The sequence below is a fragment of the Condylura cristata genome, unplaced genomic scaffold (assembly GCF_000260355.1).
Source record: "Condylura cristata isolate star-nosed mole 26May11 unplaced genomic scaffold, ConCri1.0 scaffold00029, whole genome shotgun sequence".
In the NCBI taxonomy this organism is placed as follows: domain Eukaryota; kingdom Metazoa; phylum Chordata; class Mammalia; order Eulipotyphla; family Talpidae; genus Condylura; species Condylura cristata.
In genome coordinates this window covers 5,265,040-5,291,350 of record NW_004567130.1, presented here as the reverse complement: position 1 = coordinate 5,291,350, position 26,311 = coordinate 5,265,040, and the positions used below count along the sequence as shown (strand labels likewise).

The 26,311-nt window shown below is 47.6% G+C and overlaps 2 protein-coding genes across 2 annotated transcripts in view; one reads left to right on the top strand and one right to left on the bottom strand.

The window, feature by feature from the left end:
* Positions 1-444: 444 nt before the first annotated feature.
* On the top strand, positions 445-4,990 carry LOC105854225 (chromosome unknown open reading frame, human C12orf76). Its single transcript, XM_012731222.1, has 3 exons — positions 445-605; positions 3,053-3,112; positions 3,684-4,990. The coding sequence occupies exons 1-3, from the start codon at positions 473-475 to the stop codon at positions 3,767-3,769; spliced, it is 279 nt and encodes a 92-aa protein (XP_012586676.1). The 5' UTR covers positions 445-472; the 3' UTR covers positions 3,770-4,990.
* Positions 4,991-12,442: 7,452 nt separating this feature from the next.
* ANKRD13A (ankyrin repeat domain 13A) overlaps positions 12,443-26,311 on the bottom strand; it is a 32,607-nt gene continuing 18,738 nt past the window's right edge. The window contains exons 7-15 of the mRNA XM_004690849.2: positions 24,368-24,434; positions 22,851-22,932; positions 21,942-22,003; positions 21,084-21,214; positions 20,150-20,307; positions 19,325-19,438; positions 18,864-19,024; positions 16,560-16,627; positions 12,443-15,929 (exon numbers count right to left, since the gene is read on the bottom strand). Coding sequence (XP_004690906.1) covers positions 15,734-15,929; positions 16,560-16,627; positions 18,864-19,024; positions 19,325-19,438; positions 20,150-20,307; positions 21,084-21,214; positions 21,942-22,003; positions 22,851-22,932; positions 24,368-24,434 — 1,039 coding nt within the window. The 3' untranslated portion in view covers positions 12,443-15,733. The remainder of the gene's footprint in view (positions 15,930-16,559; positions 16,628-18,863; positions 19,025-19,324; positions 19,439-20,149; positions 20,308-21,083; positions 21,215-21,941; positions 22,004-22,850; positions 22,933-24,367; positions 24,435-26,311) is intronic.

Sequence of the window (26,311 nt, the reverse complement as noted above, 5' to 3'; positions counted from 1 at the left end):
ACGGGGAGCAGGTTGCAATTTCTGAAAACTATGTCCAGGTAAGTCTTCCTGGAAAAGGTGGCATTTGTAAAAACGGGAATATAGCGCTATGTCTCAGGCCTGTGATAAAAATTTAAAATTTAAAAAAAGAAAAAACACTGCTTTGTCAAAACCAAAATGGATCTCCGAAACCGCTATGGGAAGACGCCTGCGTGGAGCTCAGAAAAAGGAGAAACGTTGGCCACGGGGGAACGCTGACCTCGCTGGACACCGCTCGGGTCGGAACGAAAAATCCGCCGAAAATTGCCCAGGCGGAAACGGTGATGACTGAGCAACCGCTATCGGGCAGGAACCCCAGCAGGGCGTACGGTTACCCTGGCAACAGCGCGCGCCGGGGGGCGGGGCGGCGGAAATCGGAAGGCGGAAGGCGGGGCGCCGGGGGATGGGTGGGGCGTCCGGCGGAAGCGGGCTTCGGCCGCGGAGGGCCGCGAAGATGCTCGCTCTCCTGTGGCGGTGGCTGTGCGTGGGCCTGTGCAGCCTCCTGCTCGGGCGGGCGGAGGCCCCGAGCCCCTTGGAGCCGCCGGAGCGGAGTCGGCCATACGCGGTGCTGCGTGGGCAGAACCTGGGTGAGCGGCTGCGGGCTGGCTGGGGCGGGGCCGGGCCTGTGCGGCCACCGCTCTGGGGAGCCGGCGCCGGTGCGTGGCGCGGGGTGTGTTGGAGTGCAGGCGTGACCCACTCGTGGAAGGTCTGGGCAAGGGACTGGGCTTTGCCGTTCAGCGCCAGGCCTGGTGCGCGGCAGGCTCTGTTATGTGCCTGTTGATTGAAGCACCTGTTAGTCCGGAGACCTGGGTGTCAGTCAGGGGCCCCCTCCTGTGGCTCTGGGTGGGCAACGAGGCCCATCCTGTATCGTCTACCCCCTTTCCTTGTGGCATTCGCAGTCATAACTGCAGTTGACATTTGGTGAGCATTTTCTCTATACCTTGTCTCCTTTGAGCCAAACGGTAACTTGATGACAAAGATGATTTTCACACCTGTTTTACAGAAAAGAAAAGCTCAGAAAGTTGTTTGCCCAAGGTTCCACAGCTAGGACGTGGTGGAAGGCCGCCCTAGAACCCAAGGTTTGTGGAGCTTGAGGGAATCCCGTCAACACAGGGTGCACGGCCTTGAAAGGTGCAGGAAGCTTCACACTTGGCAATAACTCTCTCTCTTGCCCCTCTAAAGTGGTCCACTGTGACTCATCATAAAATTGCATTATTTTAAGACGGTACATGAGCTAGTCGTCATATTATGTACCTAGCACTCTGCTAAGTGGTTTCCAGAGATTTGCCTGCTGAATCCTTTTGATTGCAGTGCTCAACTCTGAGAATTACACCCATGTTGGGCCAGGTAGTTCTTTGTTGAGATAGGGGAGGGGAGAGATGTTCAGTGCCCAGCCTTTACCCACTAGATGCCAATGCCACACCTACTCCCGTTCAGATCATCAGAATATTTCCAGACATGGCCACGTGGCCATGTGTCTACAGACCAGTGTGATCCTGCAAAGATACCATGACCTTCAAAGATACCATGACAGACATTGAGGTATTGTTGAAATCCTGATATTGTTGCAACATCCAAGTAAGTAGAGACCAGTTAACTCTAGGCAGCTCTAACTGGATGCTTGCAGGTGCAGGGCGCTGCTTGTGGCCCTACCTAGTGGGATTATGTAGTGGCCAGGGGCAGTCTAAAAGTTACCACCACTGGCCCTTTACCTCAGGTAATTTGAGAAACACTGCCCTAGACAATCTTGTGCAATGAGGAAAAAGATGCAGGATACTTAGGCAACTTATGTAAGGTCACGTAGCCTCTGCATGTCAATGGTAACCTAGATAGTCTGACCCCAAATGCTGAATTCTTGACCACTAGAATGTGCTGCCTGTCTGCTCTTAATACCAGCTTTCACCAGTCCTCTGCTTATATGCCCAGGGCTGAAGTATGGTAAGGTTTCCAGGTGGAAACCTTCACAAGAAACCCCTGTGAAGTGGATTTTGTTGGCTCCATTTTATAGAGTCAGTGATCATCAGGAACAACCTAAGTGGTCTTAAGATTCTGCCAGGGCCTGTTTCAGGTCCCTGGCAGGTGCAGAGTATGACTAACACCACTTGCAAAATGTGGGAGAGAGAGAAGAGGAAGCTGGGAGAATTTCTCCAACCCCAAGTGCATAGCTATCCAAGCAGATGTTGTGTACCTAGTGGCTCCTGGCTTTTTGCTTTTATTTACTTATTTTAAAGATTTCCATTCCCTTTTCTAGTCCACTATATCCCTGCCTTAGGGGTTTTCTTTCTTTCTTTTTTTCCCCTTCCAAAATACAAAATGCAAGAAAATAAATGGTTTAGATGGACAAAACCAACATTGGTTCCACCTGCATTCAGAATCCTGGAAACTTACAGAATTCAGGAGTTTTGAAAATTAAAGCAAGTGTTTTGCTGACAAGAGTTATTTTGAGATAATGACATTTAGATTCTGTTAGCTGATTTTGGAGAAAGGGACCTTTAAATTTACTTCCAACCCTTTGGAGGTCTTAGTCACCACCTTTATCCTTCCCTTCTGTTACCAAAAGAAGAAGATATTTTTATATGGTCAGTTTTTTTAAAACTGGGCTAAACAGCAGGGACTGGGGGGAAGTGTTGAGTAGGCGTCCAAGGTAGCCCCAAATTACTGACTTAAATAAAACTGGTCAGATGTTGGTTTTTCAGAGGATTAATAACCAGACTAGAGAATAACCACAGTTAGGCCCCAACTGGAGCCTGAGATAGACCCACATGCTTACGCATACACTTACATTTGCTTGTTAAAGTAACACCTTTCAAAACCTCTCCCAAGATCTCAGAGAGTGAAACAGACTTGCACGTGGTTTCCAGTCTCATGCTGATAGTTTAATACCCAGGTGACTGTAGCTAGTGCTGCGCCAGGACTCATCTGGTGCCATCTGTGGTAGGCTGCATTTCTCACTTTTGAGCGCCTGGGAAATTTTAAATGTGTCTACTCTCAACAACATTATAGGTTTGTGAGGTGAGTCACTTGCTTCTTTTAGCTAACGGTCCGTACCAGGACTCCCGTAGCGCCTGCACTACTCTGTTGCCTGCCAGTTTACGTGAGTAGTTCTAAAGATGTAGTTGGACTCCCTGCTTGTCGTCGTCCCCTGTCATCAGATGGTTTGCACATGGCAGCGAGAGGAGTCGCTTTCCCCAACTAAATCAGCCACTCTACCTACAACCCTGTCTTTAAACACAAAATGTTTCCTTCACCGTCCTCAGGGTCCTGCATGACGTGGCTCCAGCCTTCCTCTGCCTCACTTCCCATGTTCCTTCACTCTTTCCATCACTGTTGCACTCGCGTCCACCCTGTTCATTGGCTTCTGCACTTCTGGGGCCAGGCTGTTGTTGGGCCTGCAGTGTGCTCCCCCAGACCTCTCCTGAAGGTCTCAGCTTGTGTGTCACCTCCTCAAGTGCCTCCTCAATCACCCTACTTACTGTTGCCTCACTCTTCCACCACCACACTTAAAGCCTTGTCAAATACTCCTGTTTGTTACTCCACACCTGGCACTTGAAGCACCTGGCGTGATGCCTGGCACTGGGTGGCATTTGGTATAATCTCTGTCCTTGAATGGATGACGTCAAGACCCAGGAGCTGCCATGAGGGAGTAACCTGTTTTCCTTTTGCAGTGTTACTGGGCACCATCTTTAGCATCCTGTTGGTGACTGTGATCCTGATGGCATTTTGTGTCTACAAGCCCATTCGGCGTCGGTGACAGCTGAGCGAGCAAGTTCTTCCACAAGTATTTGGGAACAGATTAAGTTGTGTTATGCGCAGGTCGGTGGAGAAATTGAAATCAGGACTCCTCATTGGAAATGACCTTTGGCCTGGACAGTTGGTAAATGCTAAATGTAGATTAGACATCTAGCAACTAGTTTTTCCTAACACTGTATTGCAAGTAATCAGCCCCTGTGTCTGCTTCTCAGTGTTTCTTTATCTGGTTGTAGTTGTCAAAAATAAGATCTGAAGCACCAAGGATCAGTGTGAAGATGGAGTGTTCACAAGAATTAAAACACAGTAACTCTGTATGTGATGTAAAATGCCGCACTGGAAAGACCTAATAATCATCAGTGTTTGAAAATATGACCAAGAGTAAGGCTTACTGTGTAGACGTTCCCATTTAAGAACCATCTGGTCATAGTGGGTTAAGACTCAACAGTGTTTTTAACTAGAGTTGATCTAGAACACACTGGTTGCAAAGCAGCATCAGCTATGGCACCCTCAAGCTGTCCCTGTTCATGCTGCCTGGAACTCCCCACAGGTGCCCTCACTGAAGCCAGGCTTACATCAGACGGCCCTTCTACCACGCACACTCTTGGGCTGCAAGGCTCTGGGCCAAACCCGAAATGTTACCTGTTGGCCCATTGGAGAAAGAACTCCAGACACATTGATCTCACTTGTGTTGTACTACAGTCTTTCCAGTCTGTGGCCTACAACTTGTGGCAGCTTTTCAGATTTGGAATCTAAAAGAGTCCAAAGGAGATTCAGCCCTGGGGGCTTGTGAGGGGAGGGTGCAGGGAGCCTAAGCACATGCTCGGGGTGCCCAGCAGGTGTGTAGTGTGTTTACATACAATTAATTACATTTAATTTCGACTTTGAAAATGCTGCTGTTAGTTTGCACTGTTGTTGAACTGGATTTTCCCCTGAAATGATGCTTTCATACTAACAAAGTTGTCATCACTATTTATTTTATTTTGATGGTGCTAGTTTTAATTTTCTGTTATTAAATTGAAAGTCTTAACTTGAGCTTCATTCAGGCACGGCACTGGTTTCTTTAAACAACTTGTGCTTACTGTGAAATAATTGATATGGGATGCTGTAACTGTTTGACTTCAGAATTTTGTTTGAAACCCTACCATTGAGCCATTAAAATGTTTATTGCTCTGTGCTTGTAAGCAGATTTTCAATTAAAATTAAAGTCCTACATGCTAGTGTACTCCTAGTAGTTGTTTTCCAAGTGTTTACAATATTGGTGTGTGTTGAATCCAATTTAGTCTCTCAAGGAGAGAAATGTGAAATGATTTTGCCTCAAGGCAGAGTTCAGGAAACTGGGCCAGAATAAACCTCTCAGACAGGGCCAGGTGTCAGGAAACACGGGTGCTTGTCCCGCCCCGGTTACAGCAGGTTGACGTCTCCAGAGCATTTTTCTCTGATAAATGGTGACGTCCACTCTTTAACTCTCTTAGATGCAGTGGCCATTAAGTGACATGAAAAAGAATACAAAGGAAGGGGGACCACCACAGCCCGCCTGCCCCGCAGGAGCAGCAGTTACTGGCGGGAGGGGGGTGGGCTGACATTGACAGTTAAGTCCCAGGAGCGCACATCCTTACTTCACCTGGATGCCACATTTTGGTAATGATGCCTAAAAATGTATTAGCAGGCCCTCCCTTGGTGGCACAGCAGGTTGGAATGCTTTACTAGGAAGCTAAGCCACGCTGTGGCTGCTTCCGGGCGAGTTCGATCCCCGCCCTGAGGTGACCCACATGGCACGGCACACCTCTCCTGTCTCACCTGCTGCTCCCCTCAGCAGTGTACTTTGTCAGTCTGCCTGTTCTGCTCCCCACTCTGTCTCTGGTGTATCCTCTCACTGACCCTGCACCTCTGGCCTGTACTTCAGTTTTGTATGCATAAATAGATAAATCTTTAATTAAAAAAAAAAAAAGGAATGAAGCAAGAATTGTATCGCCATTTTGGGATTTTTGAAGGGAAACAGTAAAAATCTCCCAGGCGTGTGTGACCTGCTCCTGCTTAGGAAACATCATTGTGGGGAAAATGAGTGAATCAGCCTGAGGCCCTCCCGCCATTAGCATCGATGACCAGGACCTGCGTTCTTGCACCTGCACGTACAGGTGGTGTCACTATGAGGCAGAACAACAAAGGGAGACAGCCTGAGGAATAGAAAGCTGGTCTGTCTCCTGGCTCAGCATTAGAGGCCCTTAAAAAATCTACCAAAGGCTCCAAAATTGTCTTTTCGTCTATGAGAACTGACAGTAAACCTACCCAGTCCAGAACAAGCGGTGGGTAGCTGGCAGACCTGGGTAGGTTTGAGGTGGCTGCCACCAGCAGATGGCACTCATTGGCCAGCCTCCTCTCCCTGTGGGCACCTCCCCAGGAGTGGCCAGAGGTTGCTGGATCCCTGATGCAGTTGGCAGGGGCCCTGTGCAGAGTAGAAGAGACCTTGGACAGGTAGAGTGCCCTCAAGGTGGCAGGGGCTGTGGGCTGGGTGTTTTTCACAGCTCTGTGAGGGTCTTTGTGGAGAGGACCCCAACGTCCAGAAGCTGTAGACTGAGACGCCGGCCCTGCAGGAATGTGTGAGGAGGCTGGAGCAAGAGATCAAGAGAAAACATGGATGCTTGTCCAGCTCCAGTTACAATAGGTAACTTTTCTCGAGTATTTTTCTCATCTATAGAGGGTGATATACACTCTTAACTGCCACCCCAGAGGCGCCAGACTCCTCTGGAGAAAAGGAGGAGCTGGCCCCTTGTTCCAGGCCCACCCAGTGGTGACACAGAAAATGAAGAAGCAGCAGCAGCCCATGGCCTCCTGTGGGTCAGGCTGGGCAGCCACAGAGAGAGTTCACCAGTATTGCCCATACACTCAAGTGGAACTGGTGGACTTGGGTAAACTGTCAGAAACCAGGAGAGCCCTTGGCAGCCAGCTGCTGCATGTGTGGGACCTGGGCCTGAACGGGTGAAAAGGGTGTTTCCTTTGCACAGCACAGGAGATGACAGACGCCTCAGCGACCCTGCAGCCGTAGCTGAGACTGCAGAGCAGCCAGAGGTCTGGCCGTGGTGCCATTCCCTGCTGGGCTGGATGACGGCTGCTGTGCAAACAGGGTGGGCTGATGTGGGAGCCGTGCCAGCAGCTGAGCAAATGGCAAACACAGTTTGTGCAGGTATTTCGTGAACTGGGCATGCAGCAGGCCATGTTTAATGTACGTGCTTAAGGTCCTGAGGATGTGCATTTCACAGTAGGAATGAGGGATTTGGTACTGAAAAAGGCCCCTTGGTCCTCCTCTTGTGATTCATGTCTATGTGAGTCACCGTGTCACCACAAAGATAGCCAGTGCTCTCAGAAGGGAGGAATAGAACTGAAAAAAGGCCCAAAAGGCAAGAAAGCCTCCAAAAGTATGGAACGTCCTAAAGGCACACACACACAGATGCGACGGCTCTGGTAAAAGTGGGCGCAGATCACACTAAAATACATGCACAGCCCAAGGCATATTTTCTAGGGTTACGGAGACAATTGTGAGAAGACCTGAGGTTCACGCCCACGGCAGACGGGCTGCTGTGAATGGGGAAAGCTGGGGACTCCAGGTCCCAGGCATGCGCACCCGAGGAAGATCTGTTGTCAGTCCCCGCCCAGGGGGACGCCCTGCTCATTTCTGAATAGGATGAGGGCCGAGGGACCCATTCACGGGGGACGGGCAGAGACTGGAGGCCACGTGGTGCTTGCTGTCCACTAGTCCCCAACCAGTGTGCAAAGGGTTTTGGAGTTGGTGGATACGGGAGACAGAGTGTACTCTGTGATATGGGAACCCAGAGAAGTTTCAGGAGACTGCTTGTTACACTGACGGCTAGAGAGCCCAGAGTGTCAAGATGACAGCAGTGAGACTACTCATGGGATTGGGTGATTAACCCTTAAGGAGTATAAAGTGCATGCGTTCCAATAATGGAGAACCTGCTGGGGGCGGATATACTCGTGGCTCGTGGCTGCAGACGTGGCCGTGTTGCACGGACATGCTGAGCACCTCCCATGAAGCTGTCAGTCCCGAGGTGAGTGGCCAGTACGAAACAGTATGGGCTGCCAGAAGGCCACAAAGAAGTTGCAGGCATAATAGCGGAAATGCAGAAAGTGGGCACTGTGTGTGCTGCCCACAGCCCCTGCAATTCACCCATGAGGCTGATGAAGAGCTGGATGGCTCCTGCATATGAGTAGATTACCGTGAGTTGAATAAAGAGGGTACCCTATTGTGCAGTTGATCCAGCTAATGCCTTCTTCCCCTTTGCTGTAGCGCCAGCTTCAATACCCGTTTGCCTTCATGCAGGAAGGCCAGCAGTGGACGTTCACTGTGCTTCTACAGGGACACCTGTGTAGTGTAGCTCTACTCGGCCAAGCCTGGAAGCAGCTCATTTGGTCCAGGAAGAGAGGCCATCTTTGGTGTTCTGTACCATTACATTAATGACATTTTGTTCCACTGACTCTTGCAGATTTAGGGTGCTCATGAAAACATGTGGCTGGGTAGTTAATGAAAGCAAACTGCAGGGGCCTGGATCTTCAAGTTCTTGGGGGTTATTTGGTTGGATAACAGTTATCCCTCATGCTGTGATAAGGTGAAAACTTAATGCCACTCCAGCCACCATGAAGCAGCTGCAACCTTTCTGGGCCTCCCGGGTTACTGGAGGGCATTTATACCTCACGTGGTCCAGCTCCTGCAGCTCTGTATGTGGCTGTGGAAGGGGCCGCAGGGGACTGATTGCTGAAGCAGACACGCAGCATTTGCTGCAGCCAAACAGACTATAGAGCCGCTCAGGCCTTGCAGTGCTTTGCCCCAACCCGCCCCAGCATGTTACTCAGCATGTACTCAGGAAGCGTCTGGCCCGGCTCTGTGGCAGCAATCAGAGTGGCGGTGACAGCCCGTCGGGCTCTGGTCCCGTCTCTGAAAGGAGCCAAAAGTAGGCTTCCTTGGTTGAAAAGCTGCTGGCGCCGTGGAAGCGCGGTGTGCGCGGCTCTCCTAGCTACTGAAATGGAACCCGAAGGCTCCTGTCCTCCAGTGGACCACCTCCCCGGCAGCGGGTGGGCCCGGGGCTGGGCAGTAGTGCACACAGTGGTGCGCTCAGACGCCCACGTGGGCGAGGAGGGGGCATACCTGCAGCGGCGGGCGGCTGTCAACCAGCCCCTTAGGGCGGAGTTGCAAGGGGTCCGCCTCTCAGTGACAGCTGACAGCGTGCGGCCGACCTCAGGGCTGTGTGGAGCTGAGGCTGGGTCAGTCCCTGCCAGCAGGGACAGGAACCGGTCCCAGCAGAGGCCTGGCACACGGCAGCGCCAGCCGTGCCAGCCAGCGTCGTGGACAGCTGTGGTTCCACAGCCGGAAACAGGCACCATTTGGCTTGAAACCGGGGCAGGATGCAGCAGCCAGCAGCTGACTGCGAGTGGTTGGATGTGAAGACCCCCGAGCAGCCTGGACAGGCAGCTGGGCTGTGGACAGGGGCCGGACACTGGGTCTCCTCGTGGTACTTCGTGGCTGGACAGCCACATATGGGCCACTGTGGGGCCAGGCCCTGTGGGAATATCTACGGGACCTGGGGCTTCGGGAAAGGAGACGCTTGCCATGTCCCAGAGCCTCCGTGGGCCTCACCAGGCAGCCTGAAACAGGCAGCTTCACCCGGCTAGACGGTGGATGCCTGGGGCTGTTGCGACTAGCGAAGGTGCAGCCCATGTCTGAGCAATGTGCGAGCTGTTCCAGACTCACTGCCCATAACCTTTGGCCACTATGGGCCAGGTGTCATGGGGGCAGGTGCCCCGACACGCTGGCAGATGGACATCACCGGACGGCTACCCCGCTCTGAGGGACAGTGGTGCATGGTCACTGGTGGTCACATGGTGTATGGACACTGCTGCTGGCTTATTAGCCGCTTGTCCTGCTCCCCTGCAGGCCACAAGGCAGTTTCGGCAGCGGCTCCCGTGTGCTGCGCTTGGACATCCTCTGCTGGTGGAGAGGACCAAGAAGCCCGTTTTACAGGACACAAGTGCAAGAGTGGGCCAGTCACAAGGGCCCCGAGTGCAGCTTCAGGCACCCTATAATCCCAAGGCCGCAGGGATCATGGAGCCCTACAGTGGCCTGGAGAAGCAATGGCTGACGCTGGCCTGTGGTGCTGAGGCCCGTGGGGTGGGCTGTAGACAGTAAAGGAAGGGTTAGGAAAGGGGGTCCGGCTTCTGTGGCAGTGGCACCTCATCCTGGGGCTGCTCCCATCCATTTGCAAATCCAGAGCCGATGTTCTGTTAAACCCTGAGTCTGGGCCGCAGGGCAATCTTTTATTACCAGCCCTGACAGGGTTGGGCCCCGGACACGTGAACCGGGTATGACTTGCGCAGTGTAGGCACCTCTCATGCAGTGGATGGCCCCAATCACCCCTTGGGAACGAAGCCTGGAGCGGGGTCTCTAGTGAGATGTGGATGATTGGGCAGTCGCTGCCATTGCTGGGTGTTACCGACACTAGGTGGCAGGAGGCAATCCTGAAGGGAACATTTGTGTTGCGGGTGGCCCATTATGAAGTTGCCACTTGTTGCCTTAGCAACCTCTGATGCCTCTTCACTGCCAAGTGTGTGTGGTACTCGCAACCTGGAAAGCTAGGATGTTGTGCTTTCACAGAAAATTGGCTTGAATATTGCCAGATGGGTGGGATCTCCCACTGCTGGTGCAATGTCTTGATCTTTTCATGCCCAAGCACTTCAGTGGACTTAGTTGTACTAGTTGTATTTGGTTCTGTTAGTTTTGCATTACTTTTTTTTTTTTTTTTTAAGATTATTTGTGCTTACAGAACTGCACCTGAGGCACAGGCCAGAGGTGCAGGGGCAGTGAGAGGATTCACCAGAGACAGAGTGGGGAGCAGAACAGGAGGATCAATGAAGTACACTGCTGAGGGGTGCAGCGGGCAAGCCAGGAGAGGTCTGCCGCGCCATGTGGGTCACCCTCGGAGCCGGGGATCAAACTTGGCACTGAAGTGGCTATGGCCAGTCTGCGGTGCTGCGTCCCAACCCGCTGTGCCACCAGAAAGGGCCCCTGCATTATTGTTACATATTTTGTATATGGCGTTCCCCATGTGCCAAGGAAAACTTGTAGAAGAATGACAGATTGTACCGTGAAAAAACCTTAAGGGGTGGAGTGTAGGGGTTAAATTAATTAAAAATCAGGTTTTTTATGCCTTCCCGCATGAGCATCCATGACTGGCACCTGCAGTCTTGCAGATGCACCTGTGACTTAGGGCACCTGGGCCTAGAGAGCACGGGCATGTGCATATGAAAATGGGGACACCCCTGTGGAGGGGGTCACAAGGGCAGCCTCTCTCTGAAGTTGGCTGACAGGGGGAGGAGAGTCAGAGAAATGGAGAAAGCTGGTCTGCCCTGATTCAGCATTAAAAGTCTATATCTACCAGAGGCTCCAAAATGATCTTTCTGTCTGCGAACTGGCAATAAACCTACTCGGCCTGGGATGGTTGCAAAACAGCCAGCCAGACAGGAGGAGGAGCATGTTTAGATTCCTAAAACCACCTTGCTCCACACACAAATCCAGTTAGCACCTTCACTTGTTACCATCTGTTCATATGAGATTTCAAGCTAAAATAGGACAAAGAATAACTTGGTATAGACAGATTGATTTATTTTTACATCATTCTTCATTTAGTGCCTTTTTCCATCTCAGTTGTAATCCCAGCAAACTTCCCACCACCCATTCATCCTTGTGCCATCACATTCGTCCTGTGCACCTTTACTACCCCATTTTTGATCCCATTTCCCACCCCACCCCCATAAAATGTCTCTGGTATAGAATTGTTGTTTTTCATTTTTTCTTTATTACAATTGCCTCTTTCTCCCCACACCCCCCTCTCCCGGTCCCCTACACTCTTGCTATTAGTGAAACCACCTGGTTTTTTTTTTTTTTTTCTGGCTTATTTCACTAAGCGTGATCCCTTCCAGCTCCATCCATGTTGCTGCAAAAGGCATGAGTTTATCTTTTTTGATTGCCAAGTAATACTCCACTTTGTATATGTATCACATCTTTTTTAATCCAGTCATCTTACTTTTGGGCATTTGGATTGATTCCATGTCTTTCCTATTGTAAATAGAGCAGCAATGAACATGGGGGTGCAGGTGTCCTTTTAAATCAGTGTTTTTGAGTCTTTTGGGTAGATACCTAGGAGTGATATTGCTGGGTCATAGGGAAGCTCCATGTTTAGCAGTTTGAGGAACCTCCAAACAGTTTTCCATAGTGGTTGTACTAGTTTGCATTCCCACCAGCAGTGCAGGAGAGTTCCTTTTTCTCCACATCCTTGCCAACATTTGTTGTTGCTAGTTGTTTGAAGATGTGCCATTCTCACTGGTGTGAGATGGTATTTCATTGTGGTTTTTAATTTGCATCTCCCTTAGTACAAGTGATGTTGAACATTTTTTCATATGCTTGTTGGCCTTCTACATTTCCTCTTTGAAGGATCATCTTTTTAGCTCTTTTGTCCATTGTTTGATGGAGTGGTTTACTTTTGTTGAGTTTCATCAGTTCCTTGTATAACTTTGTGATCAGTCCTTTATCGTTAGTATTGTGTGAGAAATTTTTTCCCAGTCAGTGGGATGTCCGTTTTGTGTCATGTCTCTTGCTGTACAGCTCTTTAACTTGATGTAGTCCCATCTGTTTATCCTTTCCTTCACTATCATTGCGTTGGGTGTTATATCTTTAAAGACGTTACTGAGGTGTATGTCGTATAGTGTTTTGCCCACCTTTGTTTACAGGTATTTTATGGTTTTGGGTCTTATGTCTAGGTCTTTAATCCACTTCGAGTGGTAGACAGATTATAAGCAAGATATGAGTAAAGAAGATGAAAACATAACTTGGGGGTAGGAGAGAATTACACTGAAAACTTCTATGTGCCAGAAGTTCTATGTGCTTTGAGTCAAGTAGAATCCTTTTCCTGACCTTCTTTTGGAGTGTGAGGCAAGATAGAAGCCAAACCAAGACCTTATAAACAGAACCCATACTCAGCATACCTGCTATGTAGCCCAGTGAACACATTCCATTAATTAACACCAAACACAGGTTATTTTAGCGAACACTTAATTTTCATTATAGTTAGGATTAAGAAGTCTACAAGTGCTGCTTGAGACTTAGGAACACAGGACTCATGCTTTTTCTCAGCAACCCAATCTAAATCCATATATACGCTGGTTGTGTTTAGCTTAGGCTTTGACCCCATCGCTTGCTGCATTGCCGCCCTTTGAAGCTGCCATCGTCACCTGCAACCGCAGGAAATGACCCAATTGGTGTTACAGTCTTTTCTTTCTGGTCACTATTCAATGCACGCAGCTGCCTTGACACCGGACATTATGTATGACGTGACAGGCTTGTTTATGGAGCAGTGTCTCAGGAACTTTGTTAGAATTAGTTCCTAGCCATGTCTTACATGCAGAAATTGCACAATTAAACTTTGCTGCTGATTGATAGTGGGTCACCCAACCTTAAAACTAAAAAAAGAAATGATCAATGTTTTAATAAATATTCCATCTCTTGACCCAAGGAGAGTAACTGTTCTTCCCAGGACTCCATTGGCTCTGAGTATCACTATAACCACAAAGCTGAGCAGCTTCTTCACACTTTCTTAGAAATAGCAAGGTCAGAGTTTTAGAGCCCAAACAATTTGTACTGGTCACCACCTTTCTTGATTTACTATCAAAAGATTTAGGTGTAGGATAAATCTGAAAGCTCTTATGATCACCTTCTATGGTGAACTTCTCAGAATAGCCTCACAAAGTATTCGGCTTCAAAGAGCATGATTTGTCCTTGGCTTGGCCACCCACCTCAAGGAGCAGCCCTGCGGAGGCAGCTCAGCGACTCAGGCCCTGGCTTGCCTTGGTCTCCACTTGAAGCAGTGGAGTGGGGTGCCGGCCTGTAGGACTATGGCAGGAAGGCTGAGAGGAGCGTGGTACCTCTGGAACCCACAGCTGACGATGGGCGCCGTCCAAGGTCCCAGCACATACACATCAAGATGTGGCACATAGGGAAACAATGTGGAAAGAAAAAAAGAACTCAGAGACTGCCTGGGATATAGTAGGAGCACCCTCTAAGGAAGCAGTCTTTATTTGCATTTTTAAGAGAGTGAACACCAATAGAACCCCTGCTGCCACAGGTTGACACATGCTCAGCCCCTCTCTTAACTGACTTCCCAGGGAAAGTCAAAGACACCAGGGGCAGAACAATGGAATGCAAACGGAGAAATTGCTTATGATTCACCTTAGTGAGTAAACCATAGGGCCCTACTGCAGCCGCTCTGAGAAGCGCCTTCCCTCCAGGCCACACTTAAGTCGACAGCGCCAAGCTGCACATTTGAAACAAATGTGATGCTACATATACTGGCCTTGTGTGTGGACAAGGAATCTTGGCCAGACCATGGTAGAAAAGGCAGATGGTTATATGGATCAAAAGCACAATTCTTGTGACTAAGGAACATTTTACTGGCAACACTAACTGTATGATACAGACACTAACTGAACAGTTTATGTTTCTCTTCCCAGCCCCAAAGAAGCCCAACAGATAGGAAACAGACGCAGAACAGAGGAGGATATTGTTTACCAGGTTATTTCAGTGCAGCCTGGGGAGTAGGTACGCAGGGGTGAGGGCGCCTCCGCTGTATTTCCCCACGCGCTGAACGTTGTGCCATGGTTATTTACAGAAGGGTTAGACAAAATAGTTAACTACTAAAGGTATCCAAAAAAGGCCTGAGAAAATCTGGTTAAAATGTATAACCTTGTATTGCTACGGATGGGAGTAGTTGTTTTTCTATCTTTTAAAAATAATAAAAAGATTCTGTTAAAAAATATATTTATCCAGAAAGATGTTGATTTGAACTCTAAAAAGCAATGTGAAATCGTTTTCCCTTTTGAATAGTCACTAGCTCCCCTCACTGCTCCTGTCCTAATTTCATGTCTGTCCCTTCCTGGCAAGTGAACCTCGGGCGTGGGGTGGGCACTTCCAAGCCTCTGCACGGAATCCCGCACTAGAGAAGGCGTGGAATGCACAGTTCGTTTCTGTGTCGCGCCGTTATGCTGGCCAGCCCGCCTCCTGTAAGGACAGCCTTGGTTTCTCCTCGCTGCTCCTTCAGGGCCAGAATTAGCTGCCTTGGGTTTAGCCTGGAGGGTCCTGTTCTCAGAGGAACTGCCTTTACAAATTCAAATCAGATCCCTCAAAAGTGGAGTGAGGTGGTTTGAAACTATTAATCATTTTTAAGGCTAAGGCAACAACCGTGGTCATTTGTGTATCTTAATTTGATGTAAATAGTTAACCCTAATCTAAAATAGATCCTGTATATATATATTTATTTATATATATATATATATATATCTCCTCTTTAACTTTAGCTGGGGGTGGAAAGGATGGCATAAGATGGAGATGGATGAGGAATAGTGACAGTGTTCTAGAAACGCTGTATAAAGGTAAAAATAAAAGAGATCGGCACAGATTATCCATTTCTTTGGTGAACTGTAAAGAAGTATCTCATAAATTCTCATAAATCGCACTCTATAAAGGCTGCTGCTCTCACATATAAAAGCACCCTGACTCTGCAATAACTTGTTTTGTTATCACTCCTTGATAAAAATTAATCTACAAACCTGCGGGGATTGGGTTTTGTTGTTTGTTTGTTTGTATTTGTCTAAAGCTGGTAGTAAAAATGTGACCTGCAAGCCAATACAGCTAATGGAAAGTGACAATGTTCTCCTCCCCTTAGCATGGAGATGGGACCTGCCAGTCCCCAGCGCCTTCACCAGGGAGCATCATGGTTGGGCCTGGGAGTCCCTGGTCCTGCACCTCTGAAGGTGCAGCTGCATCTGCTGCAGACATGCGAGGTGGTCCTTCTGTGTCTCGGCCCCCGTGCAGCCCAGAGCCTCTGCTTGTGCTGCCCGTGGACACAAAGCTTTATTTCTCAGTGAGAGAGAGCTGTAACACTTGCTGGAGCTCCGCCTCCTCCTCCCGAAGCCTGAGCTCTTGCTCCTCTAGCTCTTTGGCAGAGAGCTCCATCGCCAGCTGCAAGTCGCTATCAAAACGGCTTGTCTCACTTGAGACTTCAGGGCACAGGCTTTCTGGGCTGCAGAGAAGGCTCTCCTGGATGGCCCTGGGTTGGAAAAATAGAGAGGAAAATGAAACAGTGCCCACCATTTTCAGCAACTCCATTTCTTTACAGCTTCCCCAGCATGTCCGCTGTGCTGTATGTGCATGAGGTCATGCAATCCCACATCTCTGTGGAGACATGGGCTGGACATGAAATCTGAGGCTCAGAGAGGTTGAGAAACTACCCAAGATCAACCAGCCACAAAGTGCTGGGGTTGGGAACGGAATTTAAAACTAACTAATGATGCCTATCATATAGGCAGATGCTTTATAAAATCAATCTCTAGTTTCCTCCCTTGAAATAAATATCGAATCATTTGTACCTCTTCCCCAAATGTCATTATCCTTAAAATTATAGAACCATCCCGTTGAAGACAGCTATAACTACATTTCTCAGAGAAGACCAGGCCAATAAGAAAAACATTTACTCAGTTCTTCATTGGCAATGGAAGTAGCTTATGAACTCAGTCATTGACTCTACCTCCCATTCCCAGAAACTCAGCCTCCAAGAGCTGAGGGCTCTTCATGATAACTGCTTCAGGAGGGCTAGAAGCGCTCAATACTTTCTCATGCTGTGTCTGCCAGGCAGATGCCTGTGGAAAACTCAGTTTAATCAGCCAGTCACATGCATTACCTCTCATATTGGTCATCGTAGACTTGTGTCTGGCTGATCCCTCCATTTGAAGCTGGTCCTGAAAGTTCCTAGAAGACACAAACAAGACAAACATGAATATCTCTTAGAAGACAGAGGTGTCATACTGATAAGAGAAGAAACAAGGACAAAATCTAATATGTATGTATGTCCATTATTTACAGTGATGTGTCAACAGCTAATAGGCACTTGGTTCACCTCAAAAATCACACCTGAGTGTCAGGTACTACATAGTACATGACTCTTGATTACAGCCACAACCTTCTCATACTTAATGCAAAATTAATCTTTTAAAAAGTTACCTTGGAGGATGTTTATGTGAACAAAGCAGGCAATTCTTTCAGAGAAAATTGTCATCTTGGACACTGGCAATTCTCCTTTGCAAAATTTATGATCCAACCAGGTTTATGCAGACAATGGGGCAAAAAAAATAAGCTCACTTATGTAGGAAAAGGACGCAAACTGAACTGATGTCCAGGGGCTAGCAGTCTCCCTGGAGGTCCCTCAGAGGGAATATGTGTGTTCTGAGGTCTACCCCTTAGCTCAGCACCTCAAAAAAACGAATAGTTCGCCAGATGGCTTCGTGGGGTGTGGGAAAGTGTTCACATTACTCAAGCTTAAGACTTAGAATAAAACCAAATGCCAAAAACCTGAACGATGGCGAGTGGAGTGGGTACAGTTCTCAAGCTTAGCAGCCCCATGTGGGCTGGGACGGGAGCTGCGTCACTAGGCCCAGGGCACACAGCACGGGAAGTGGAGTAAGAAGCAGACCCCACGTAGCAGGGCCCGGAATCCTGGGGTTGTGCTAGAGGCGCAGGCGCTCCGCCCTGGACTGTCCCAGGCGGTCGGGCTAAGAGGGAGAGCCGCACAAAGCAAAAGGCAGCTCTTCTGACACTTGTCCTGTCCAGCAGTTACAGGGTCCCAGCCACCTCAGCAGGGGGAGTGGCAGGAGCAACGGTTCTCCCACCCTGCCGCTCCACACAGGTAGGTAGTGGCAGCTGCTCCTCAGAACCCCGAGCGGCCTTTTTGTCAGTTGAGGCAGCGCCCCTCGGAGCCTTTTACGTAACAGTGCAGTTCCTGGTGCGGACCAATCAGGTGCGAGCTATGAGCTGATTGGTGCTAAGTGGTCCAATCAGACTTGTGGGTGGGGCACCCCAACAGGCTATAAGCCAAGGTCAGCTCTGTGACCCAGCCCTCAGAGAGGGCGGCTGCGGGGGCGGGGGTGAGGAGAAGCATCCAGCAGCCTCCCTCTGAGGAGGGCAAGAGGCTGAAAGACCCAGCACCCGCCTCTGACATCCCTGAACGGGCTGCTACCAGCCTGAGAGTGCGCTGTTACATAAAAGGGCTCTGATGAGCAACGGCCTCACCTGCTGAAAGGCCCCGGCTTGGTGTCTCAGCCGCTTGTGGGTGCCACCACCAACTCCCAACAAGCTGTGAACACTGGGTGTGTCTGCCACTAGTGACTGGTGGTGACCATCACTGACGCTACCCGGGTGAGGCAGCCTCCGCCATGGCCACAGTGAGCTCTGTGTTTCCCCTTTTTAAAAATAAACCCTGTGGTGGTTTATTCCCTGGAAACTGAGGTCTCTGGCACCTGTCTGTGGGTGCGAACCACAGACGGTGACCTGTCCTCTTGTTGGGCACAGTCTTCTGTTAGGCTGTAGCCGTTGGTTTTGGTTTTTGGCCTTTGAGCTTTTGGGGTGTCTCTGGTCTCAGAGCCCGGGCAGCTGGGTGGCCGTCCCATCCTTCCTCCTGCCCCAGTTCCTGCCCTTTTACTCCTGATTCACTATCCTTAGCTCTGCTTTTGGGGCGTGACTCCAACCTCTGAGATATACCCCTTATAATAACAGAACAAAACAATGAGTAAATAAACAGAAAAATAAAAGTTGCCATTTTCATCACATACGTACTGGTCTTTCTTGAGGAGGAAGTGAGGATTAAAATCTGCATGCCTTACACACATAATTTTCCAGGGAATACATGATGGTGGAAATTGGCATGATTTCCCAGTGTAATACTAAAAAATTATATATCACATTCAAAAAAATACATGATTATTAGCTACGTGGGCGAACCGAGGAAAGGAGTGCCTGTGGGCCTCTCGGTCCTGCAAATGACGCTGCTGGGCTTCCACAGCTGAGCCCCAACAGTAGCTCTTAGGAAAGCTTCTAGGCACAGAAAATAATCTCTAAGTACTGCAAATATGCCAAATTTGTTGTTTAGAGTGAGTTCTTTTAAGCTAGCTAAAAACCTCGCAGGCCCTGCCATGTATTCTGATAAATGCACCTGGCTCCTGCTGGATTCCAGTAAGCTCTGCTGGATGGCAAACTGCATGATCTCGTAGTCTTCATCCTGCAGATGCACATTCCGTCCATTGTCCTGAACATGGTAAGATTCCGGAATTTCAAACACAGACTGGTTGACCTCAAAATTTGTGACCTGGGCAGCTAAAAGGTAACACAACAGGGGATGCCCCCGTTAGTAAAGAAATTTCAACTTTTTATAAATTTTTTCTATTATAAAAATGATTAAATGAGTAAGATAATGGTTTCCTACTCTGCCAGAGGTTTCTGAGGTTAATCTTGATAGAAAAAAAGATATCAGAATACTGCTTGTCGTGTAATTTTTTTTAGTTCTTTCAACACAGAGCTCTATTTCCAGTGATATTTCAAAGGTAAATGAAATAACTTAATAAAATAACTGAATGTAAAAAAGTTTTTAAGTCACAAAACCCAACTTTTTGGTACCTGAATCAGTCTGGGTCCCTTCCACATTTTGAGATACAGTTTCTTCAGCAGTGCTACAGCCATTAACATTTCCAAACGTAATCCGTGCATTTAAGACATGAAACAAGGGAATTTCTAGCAAAATAAAAACTTGATAAGTAAATTTTCCTGAGGATAATAGTAATAACATTAGTCATCATTATTAGGCATATAGCCTTCAACTAGCCTAAGACACAGAACACTATTTTACCACAGTAAGTAAATTTTCATGTACTGAGTGCTTGCTATGCTAGTTCTGTACCAAATACCTTTCGTCAGCATGATCTCATTTAATCCTCAGCCCTCCCCCATAGACGGGTGGCCAGCTGCGAGGTTAGCAACTTCCCAGATCACAGTAAGTTACCAAGCTATCTTCTAATGTCCCGAATACACAACTATCAAACTTCCTGCATAATAAGCATTGTATATGTTGTTATGCCCACTAGTGCAGACCTTAACAAATACTTATGGATGAAAGGACTTGGTGTCAAAAGATTTTTGTCTTTTCTCAATAACTATTTAAGTAATGCATGACATAAACAGTGACTGACAGTTTTATTTCTTTTCACATCTGGCAGCACCATCTGTAAATAGAACTGCTGGCTGGGGAATCTTCTAATTTTGATATGTAAATGAGCTAAAATCATGACACTTCTTTAAACCAAATTAAAGGATAATTCTTACTTCTGGTTATATCTACTATGTGCTAATTTGCCAAAAGTGCTCCAATTCTCCAAAGCACAAACACCAAGCACAAAAAACTGAACCTGTGCAGAACCGACAAGTGCCCCTGTGGTTTCACAGTACCTATTTTGACAGGAAATCCAGGTGGGAATTCCAATTTGATGAAATCTCTCAGTCTTGCAAAATGAGCACTAGTTCGGGCCATGAGGTCAATGATGGGGATGACCTGCTCCACGAGCGAGAGGGGAAACTCTTCACACATCCAAAGTGTTGCTTTAAACCTACAGGAGTCAACCGAGAAAAAACTGAGGGCATCTCCACCCGCCAGGATGGGCAGAATGAAGTCTGTGCGCTAAGCACACAGCACTAGCTTCCGCATTCTGCACTTTCCCTCACAGCTGACGTTTCCTCATTCAGAGCATGGCGGGGACCAGAACCACGAGGAGGTCGGAGGACTCTGAAATGTGGCTATCAAGGGAAATGACCCGTACTCCGTCCTCCCATACCTTGAATTGTTGGCCAGCCTGAAGAAGCTGACAGTCATGGAGACCATCTCGTTTGATGGGCTGAGGCTTGCTGACGGGAAAAAAAAATCTTTAGGCCCTCCCTGGTGGCGCAGCAGGTTAAAGCACTGCACTTTGAAGCTAAAGCCACTTCAGCGTGAGTTCGATTCCCGCCTGCCCCGGAGGTGACCACATGGCACGGCAGACCTCTCCTGACCCACCCGCTGCTCCCCTCAGCAGTGTACATCGTCCATCTGCCTGTTCTGCTCCCCACTCTGTCTCTGGTGAAGCCTCTCACCACCCCTGAGCCTCTGGTCTGTACCCCAGTTCTGTATGTACAAATAAATAAATCTTTAAAAAAAAAATCTTTAATCTACATTCTCTTTAAAAAAGGGCTAATAATAAGCTGGACAATCTACTATGAACTTTTATCCGATAATATAATTAAAAATTCTAAAGGAGACAGAAGAGTGTGGCTGGCCACGATAACATCAAACAGCATACCTTATGAAACAAGGATTCGTATGTTCAAAGGGACCGCTGGAATGGCTTACTTTTGTGTTCTAATCGTGAGCTCCTTTGGCCTTCCGATGTCCCTGTCTTTCAGATCAAACTCTTCGTTAAAGTACTCATCAGGCGTGATGGCTGTGGGGTTGTTCGCGGAGGCACATTCTGTGGTGAGGTCCTGCTGAGCCAGAACTCAGGGGAATCAGAAATGCCAAACGCTGCTCACAAGTGGATGCCTATGGCACTCAGCCTCTGAGGTGCACATGTTAACCAGCTACAGAGCAGGAAGTACTAGTCATTCGTTTTTCTTGAATTAAGTTTCTACACAGAACAAGAAAATCTAAAAAAATGTTAGCCTAATTATGTGCCAAGTGTTAGGGACCTCTCTACTTCAAAATATTTCTCTACTCTTCTTTGCATTTTTATCTCCTGATGATAGAAGAGGAAAAAGATGAAAATGTCTGAAAGGACTTGAGATCTGGAAAACATAGTTTCAAATCCAGCTTTGTCATTCTAGAGTTTGCAGCACTGGAAAGGTCATTTCATTTTTCTGACCCAAAGCGACATGCATGGTACCAGCTTCATATCATTATGAGGAGCAGGTAAGAAAATGTTGAAAGTCCTCTGTAAAATATAATCAGAGATCCTTTTTAGGTTCCATCTTTAAGAAGAGGTCCTAGTTTAAGATGGGTCAAAAGCACCAGCTTCTATAATTACTATCACTTCTCTGAAATCTTTATCTTAAAGAGTCACCCACCTATTTCTCTTTCAAAAGATTGTCTCCAGTTCCACCCAGGGAATACTCAAAGTGAGTGTTTGCAAATGCACTGTCCTGCTCAAGACACCTGGCACAGAAAAGTTATCCGCTTTTTTTTTTAAACTGAAAGAACATTGCTTCAACTTACCCCTTGAGCACCAAACTGGTGTTCCACAGTTCCCAGCAAAGATTCCAGTGGGTTCCTGTCCGCTAGAGGAGAGAAAAGTTTAAGGTAGAATATTATACCTTACTTATAACTGTACAAAAATAGTCTCATCACATGTTATGGTCTCTGAACCAAGCTACCTGCATTAATGGAAACCCACTGAGGAACAGGTTTATAAAGCATCCTCAATGACCACAAGCTACTTTATCCTGTACAGTAGGATACGACACTAGATGAATAACAACTACAAGAACTAAAGCAGAAAGGTAAAAAGATTTTCGATTTTGGAGTGAGCCAGACTGCGATTCTCGTCTCACCCCTTGGTAGGTCACTATCCATGGTCCTGTGCCTCTGTTTCCCCACTGTCAACAGCAGCAGTGGTGCTGGTTGCCACGTGCAGCAGGCGCCAGCCTACAGGACACCATGCAGGAGCTCATCTAACCCCTCCAACAACTCCAAGGAAGCTCTAGTAGCACCTATATGTCAACCTGGGGAAACTGAGGCTTCGAGTGTCGTTAACTTCACAAACCCACAGACCCTGCCACTGGTAGGGCTGGAATATGGCAATCACAACAGGACCCAAGTTCAATCCAAATCTGTCATTGTGGTCGTTTGGGCTAAATCACTGATTCCAGTGATCTCTCTAACCTCCTTGTCTACTTTTTCAACCAAATCCAACCATTGTTTTTTGGTTACATACAAATAGGCCCTCATGGCTGGCTTTGATTATGACTGAAGCCAACTCTGGGGAAATACCTCCAAGAATGAGTCAGACTCAGACAATCTGTAAAAATGAAGTTGACGTAAGACAAGCATGACCCAGCCCCATTCACCTCCCAAACGTTAACACGGCTGACAAACGCTCTCTAGGTTAAAAAGGTGGAAGGTTACCTTTATATCTCTTTTTTTCTTCCTCAGTCAGATGTTCTGTCCGTATTTTGGTTATCACACTCACATTATTTACTGTGTAAACCTTGAGAGATGTGTGCAAAGAAAACGGTGACACAGGGAATCAAAACTCAAGAAATAAGCATAGCAAGAGCAAGAATGCTGAAGCCAAAAAAAGAAAAAGAAAAAAAAAGAAAAAAAAAATTACAGCAAAATAAAAATGAGAAATGGTGAACAATCATTAGGATCCTCCAGAGGAAAAAATACAAGCTGTCACTGAGGAATGCCTCAGCAGTTACTCTGATCTCTGACAGCTTAATACCGAGGAGTTAATGTGACAGGCTGTGTCTTCCTACTCGCCCTTGTTGTTGCCAAACAGTCTCAGAGGAATGTCCTGCCATTAGGCCCCAGCTGGGCCTCTGGTACACGGAAATACCCAAACCTCATCCTGCCCTTCTGCTGTCTGCGTGGCTCTTGTAATGGGGCAGATGCAGGCAGCTGACTGTCTGCGGGGCAGAAGGGGGAGGAAGAACATAGGGTTCTCTTCATAATACAATAGAGAAGTCCTGCAAGTCACTATTGAAAAAGGTTTCTGTATAAAGACAAAAAAAAATATTTTCAAAGCAGAAACAGTGCTCTGTTATCAAGACTGCCTGAAGAATATGAGGGGGTAGGGGGGCAGGGAGAATCTGGAAAATCCACAATGGAGTGAATAGAGAATTAATTGTTTGCGCCATACGTGGATTCCCAGCATTCAGGAAAAACACACAGCACTGGAATGACTGTTTCTAGATGTGTCTTGTTGAGCATGATGTAAGCTTTCTTTGCTCACTCAGAGGTCACCAGAGTATCCCGCAGCGCCTGGCTCCATCACCATAAGCCATCAATTCCTGCTATACTGCAGAGCTAAGGAAAGGCCAGGAAACAGCTTTCCAGCTGACAAAATGCCAGATGACTCCATCAACTGTTACCTCCACAATTACGACTATTTTCTAAACTCACTCATGTCACATAAGTGGGCGTATAAGCCTACTGGTAATGGGGCTGATTTAAAAATGGAGACCCATCAAAGTGACTTTCTATGCTTTTTAAAAAGACCCATCAGGCTATTTAAAAAAAAAAAAAAAAAAAAGAAAATTAAAAATTCTCACAATAAAAAAAAAAGGCTATTTAAAAAAAAAAAAAAAAAAAAAGCTGAAGTAGCATGTGAAGTCTAATACTTTTTTTTCTTTTTTTGTTTAAGCTATTAAAGGAGCTGTCATTCTTCCCAGGGCCCTCAGTACTCGTTCTCGTTCCTCTAGAACACTCTTCTCTGTGGCATAACTAGAGACCTCCTCAGGACATGCTCTCCCATTTTCTGAGAGTCAAATAAGACAAAAATCCAAGGGGGAGATATGAAACAGTTCTTATTCTCCAGTGCATCTCCAAGGCACAGATGCATACAAAAATCTGAACAGACTCCTCATTTGCAGAGAAGCTAAATAGCTATATTAAATCTTATGTTAAGAGTTTCCTTTTACCTTTGCTTCGTAACCATTAACAACTTCTGCTTTATCTGTCCTCCAGCCCCAGAATCCGGATTTAGTTCTGATAAAAAGTGAACACCACAAATTTCTACATGTACAATATGCCATTCAGATTTATCCCTGCAGCCTTTATTGCTTTTCCCCAGCTTAAGTTAGCGAAGGATACCAGGAAGTTAGCGTTACTGTCCACCAATGGATGCTGTCCATGACAGATGGCTTAAGCATCCTCCTCCCCCCTCCCCCAGATATTAATCAACTTGCCTCACCCTTGGCATAGAAAGCCCCTTTTCTTGGCTTCTTTACAAAAGCTGCCAGCATTGGTGACATTTATTGGGAAGCTGTCCCAAAGAAGTGAGTGAAGATGACCAGCACCCAGTGCCCCACCACAAGCTGGTATCTGGGTTGGATTTACTTGGGTCATCTTAACTGTGGGCATCAATGGCAGCGGCTCGATCCCCCCAAGCAGCCACATTTCCATAAGATGCAGGCCATCCTGGGGAGGCGGGCGGTGGAAACCCATCAGTATCTGAGTTACTTGGAGAAGCCGTGAATGCCTGCAAAGTGGCTTGGGAGTCAAGCAGTGGGTCTGGTTTGGGGCAGCAGGGGGACAGGATGGTAATCACAGTTTTCAGCCCAGCCACTGGCTCCAGCTCTGTGGAACTGCTTTAAAGCAGCCCAGCACACAGCGGCAGCTGCAGCTTTGGTCAAGTGCCCGACAACCCAGTTATTCAATTCAGCATACTCCTGGAAAAATGCATTTAGCAACCAAGAGACTGCTTCTTTTCCAAAGCAGCTCTCCCCGGGAAATGTCTCCACTCACCCAGGAGCCCTGAGCAGCCCGCCCTTTTGTCTAGGACATCACATCCTAGCTCCGCTGTGACCGCTGCGCTTGCTCTGCACGGGAAAAGGCCGCCTCCTGCTCTGGCCCCTGTGAGGCGGTTGGGCTCCGGCTCATGGCTAAACCAGTCCCCTTTAAGTCAGCAATAACTGACAATCAAGTACTCCTTGTGTAAACAAGGGCAACTCGCAGAGTCCTTGACCGTCACTGTCACTTGACGATGGGCCCAGGAAGGAATGGCTTTCTGCATACAGCCGACTGAGGCACCCGAGGGTGACGAGGCCCATTGGACTGCAGCCTGCGTAGGTGCAGAGAGAACAGGGCTGCACTTTTCTTCAGTCCTCACATCTCCATCTGCAGCCATTTCCTTCTCCACTTCCATTTTCTGGTAGTGTTCCTAAACTTACTGTCTACACCCTATTTTAAAATCAATATTCTAACAACTTGGCTCCCATTAACTTTACATCCAGAGACACATGAAGGTGACAAAACAAGCTTCCCTCTCTTGTCACTGTCACCTCTGTCTGTCCCCTCTGAGTCTACCATACCACAGTCAGCACTAGGCCTTCTAGAAGCTTCGATGTGATCTGGACTCTGAGGATGCAGGAAAGGTTTTGTTAAAGTGGGCAAAGCATAAGCTTTCAGAGGAGAGAAAAGTCCAAACTACCATCAGAGGGCAAATACTTGCAGGCTGAAACTTCATGTGGGAAGGATATCAATTTGCAAGCATCAGGCTGCCAGCAAGATCAGAAGAAAGAAAGGAAACAGACGACTGTTGTGACATAAGCACCAAATCTTCCACATTCAATTAAATCGACACTCACACCTCCAGTAAGAAGGACGTGGACATACTTTTTCTACTAGCAAATCTCACATTCAAGAGTGGCTCCAGTCCTCACCTGATGTACAAGCTCACCGATCACATCTTTAATTCTAAGTACCATCAAAAAAGCAGCTGTCTTCTAGAAACTCTCACTTTCTTGCAGTTGGTTACAAAAGAAGGATTAGTTTGAACTGTCTGAAAACCCAGTGACCATACAAATCCAGAATGTGCTTCAGTCCCTGGTACCAATGGCCCATGCCATCATTTCTCATCTACT

Coding starts and splice junctions, on each gene's coding strand:
- LOC105854225 (XM_012731222.1), top strand. CDS start 473: ATGCTCGCTCTCCTGTGGCGGTGGCTGTGCGTGGGCCTGTGCAGCCTC. Junction 606..3,052: donor GCTGCGTGGGCAGAACCTGG/GTGAGCGGCTGC, acceptor TGCTTCTTTTAG/CTAACGGTCCGTACCAGGAC. Junction 3,113..3,683: donor TCTGTTGCCTGCCAGTTTAC/GTGAGTAGTTCT, acceptor TTCCTTTTGCAG/TGTTACTGGGCACCATCTTT.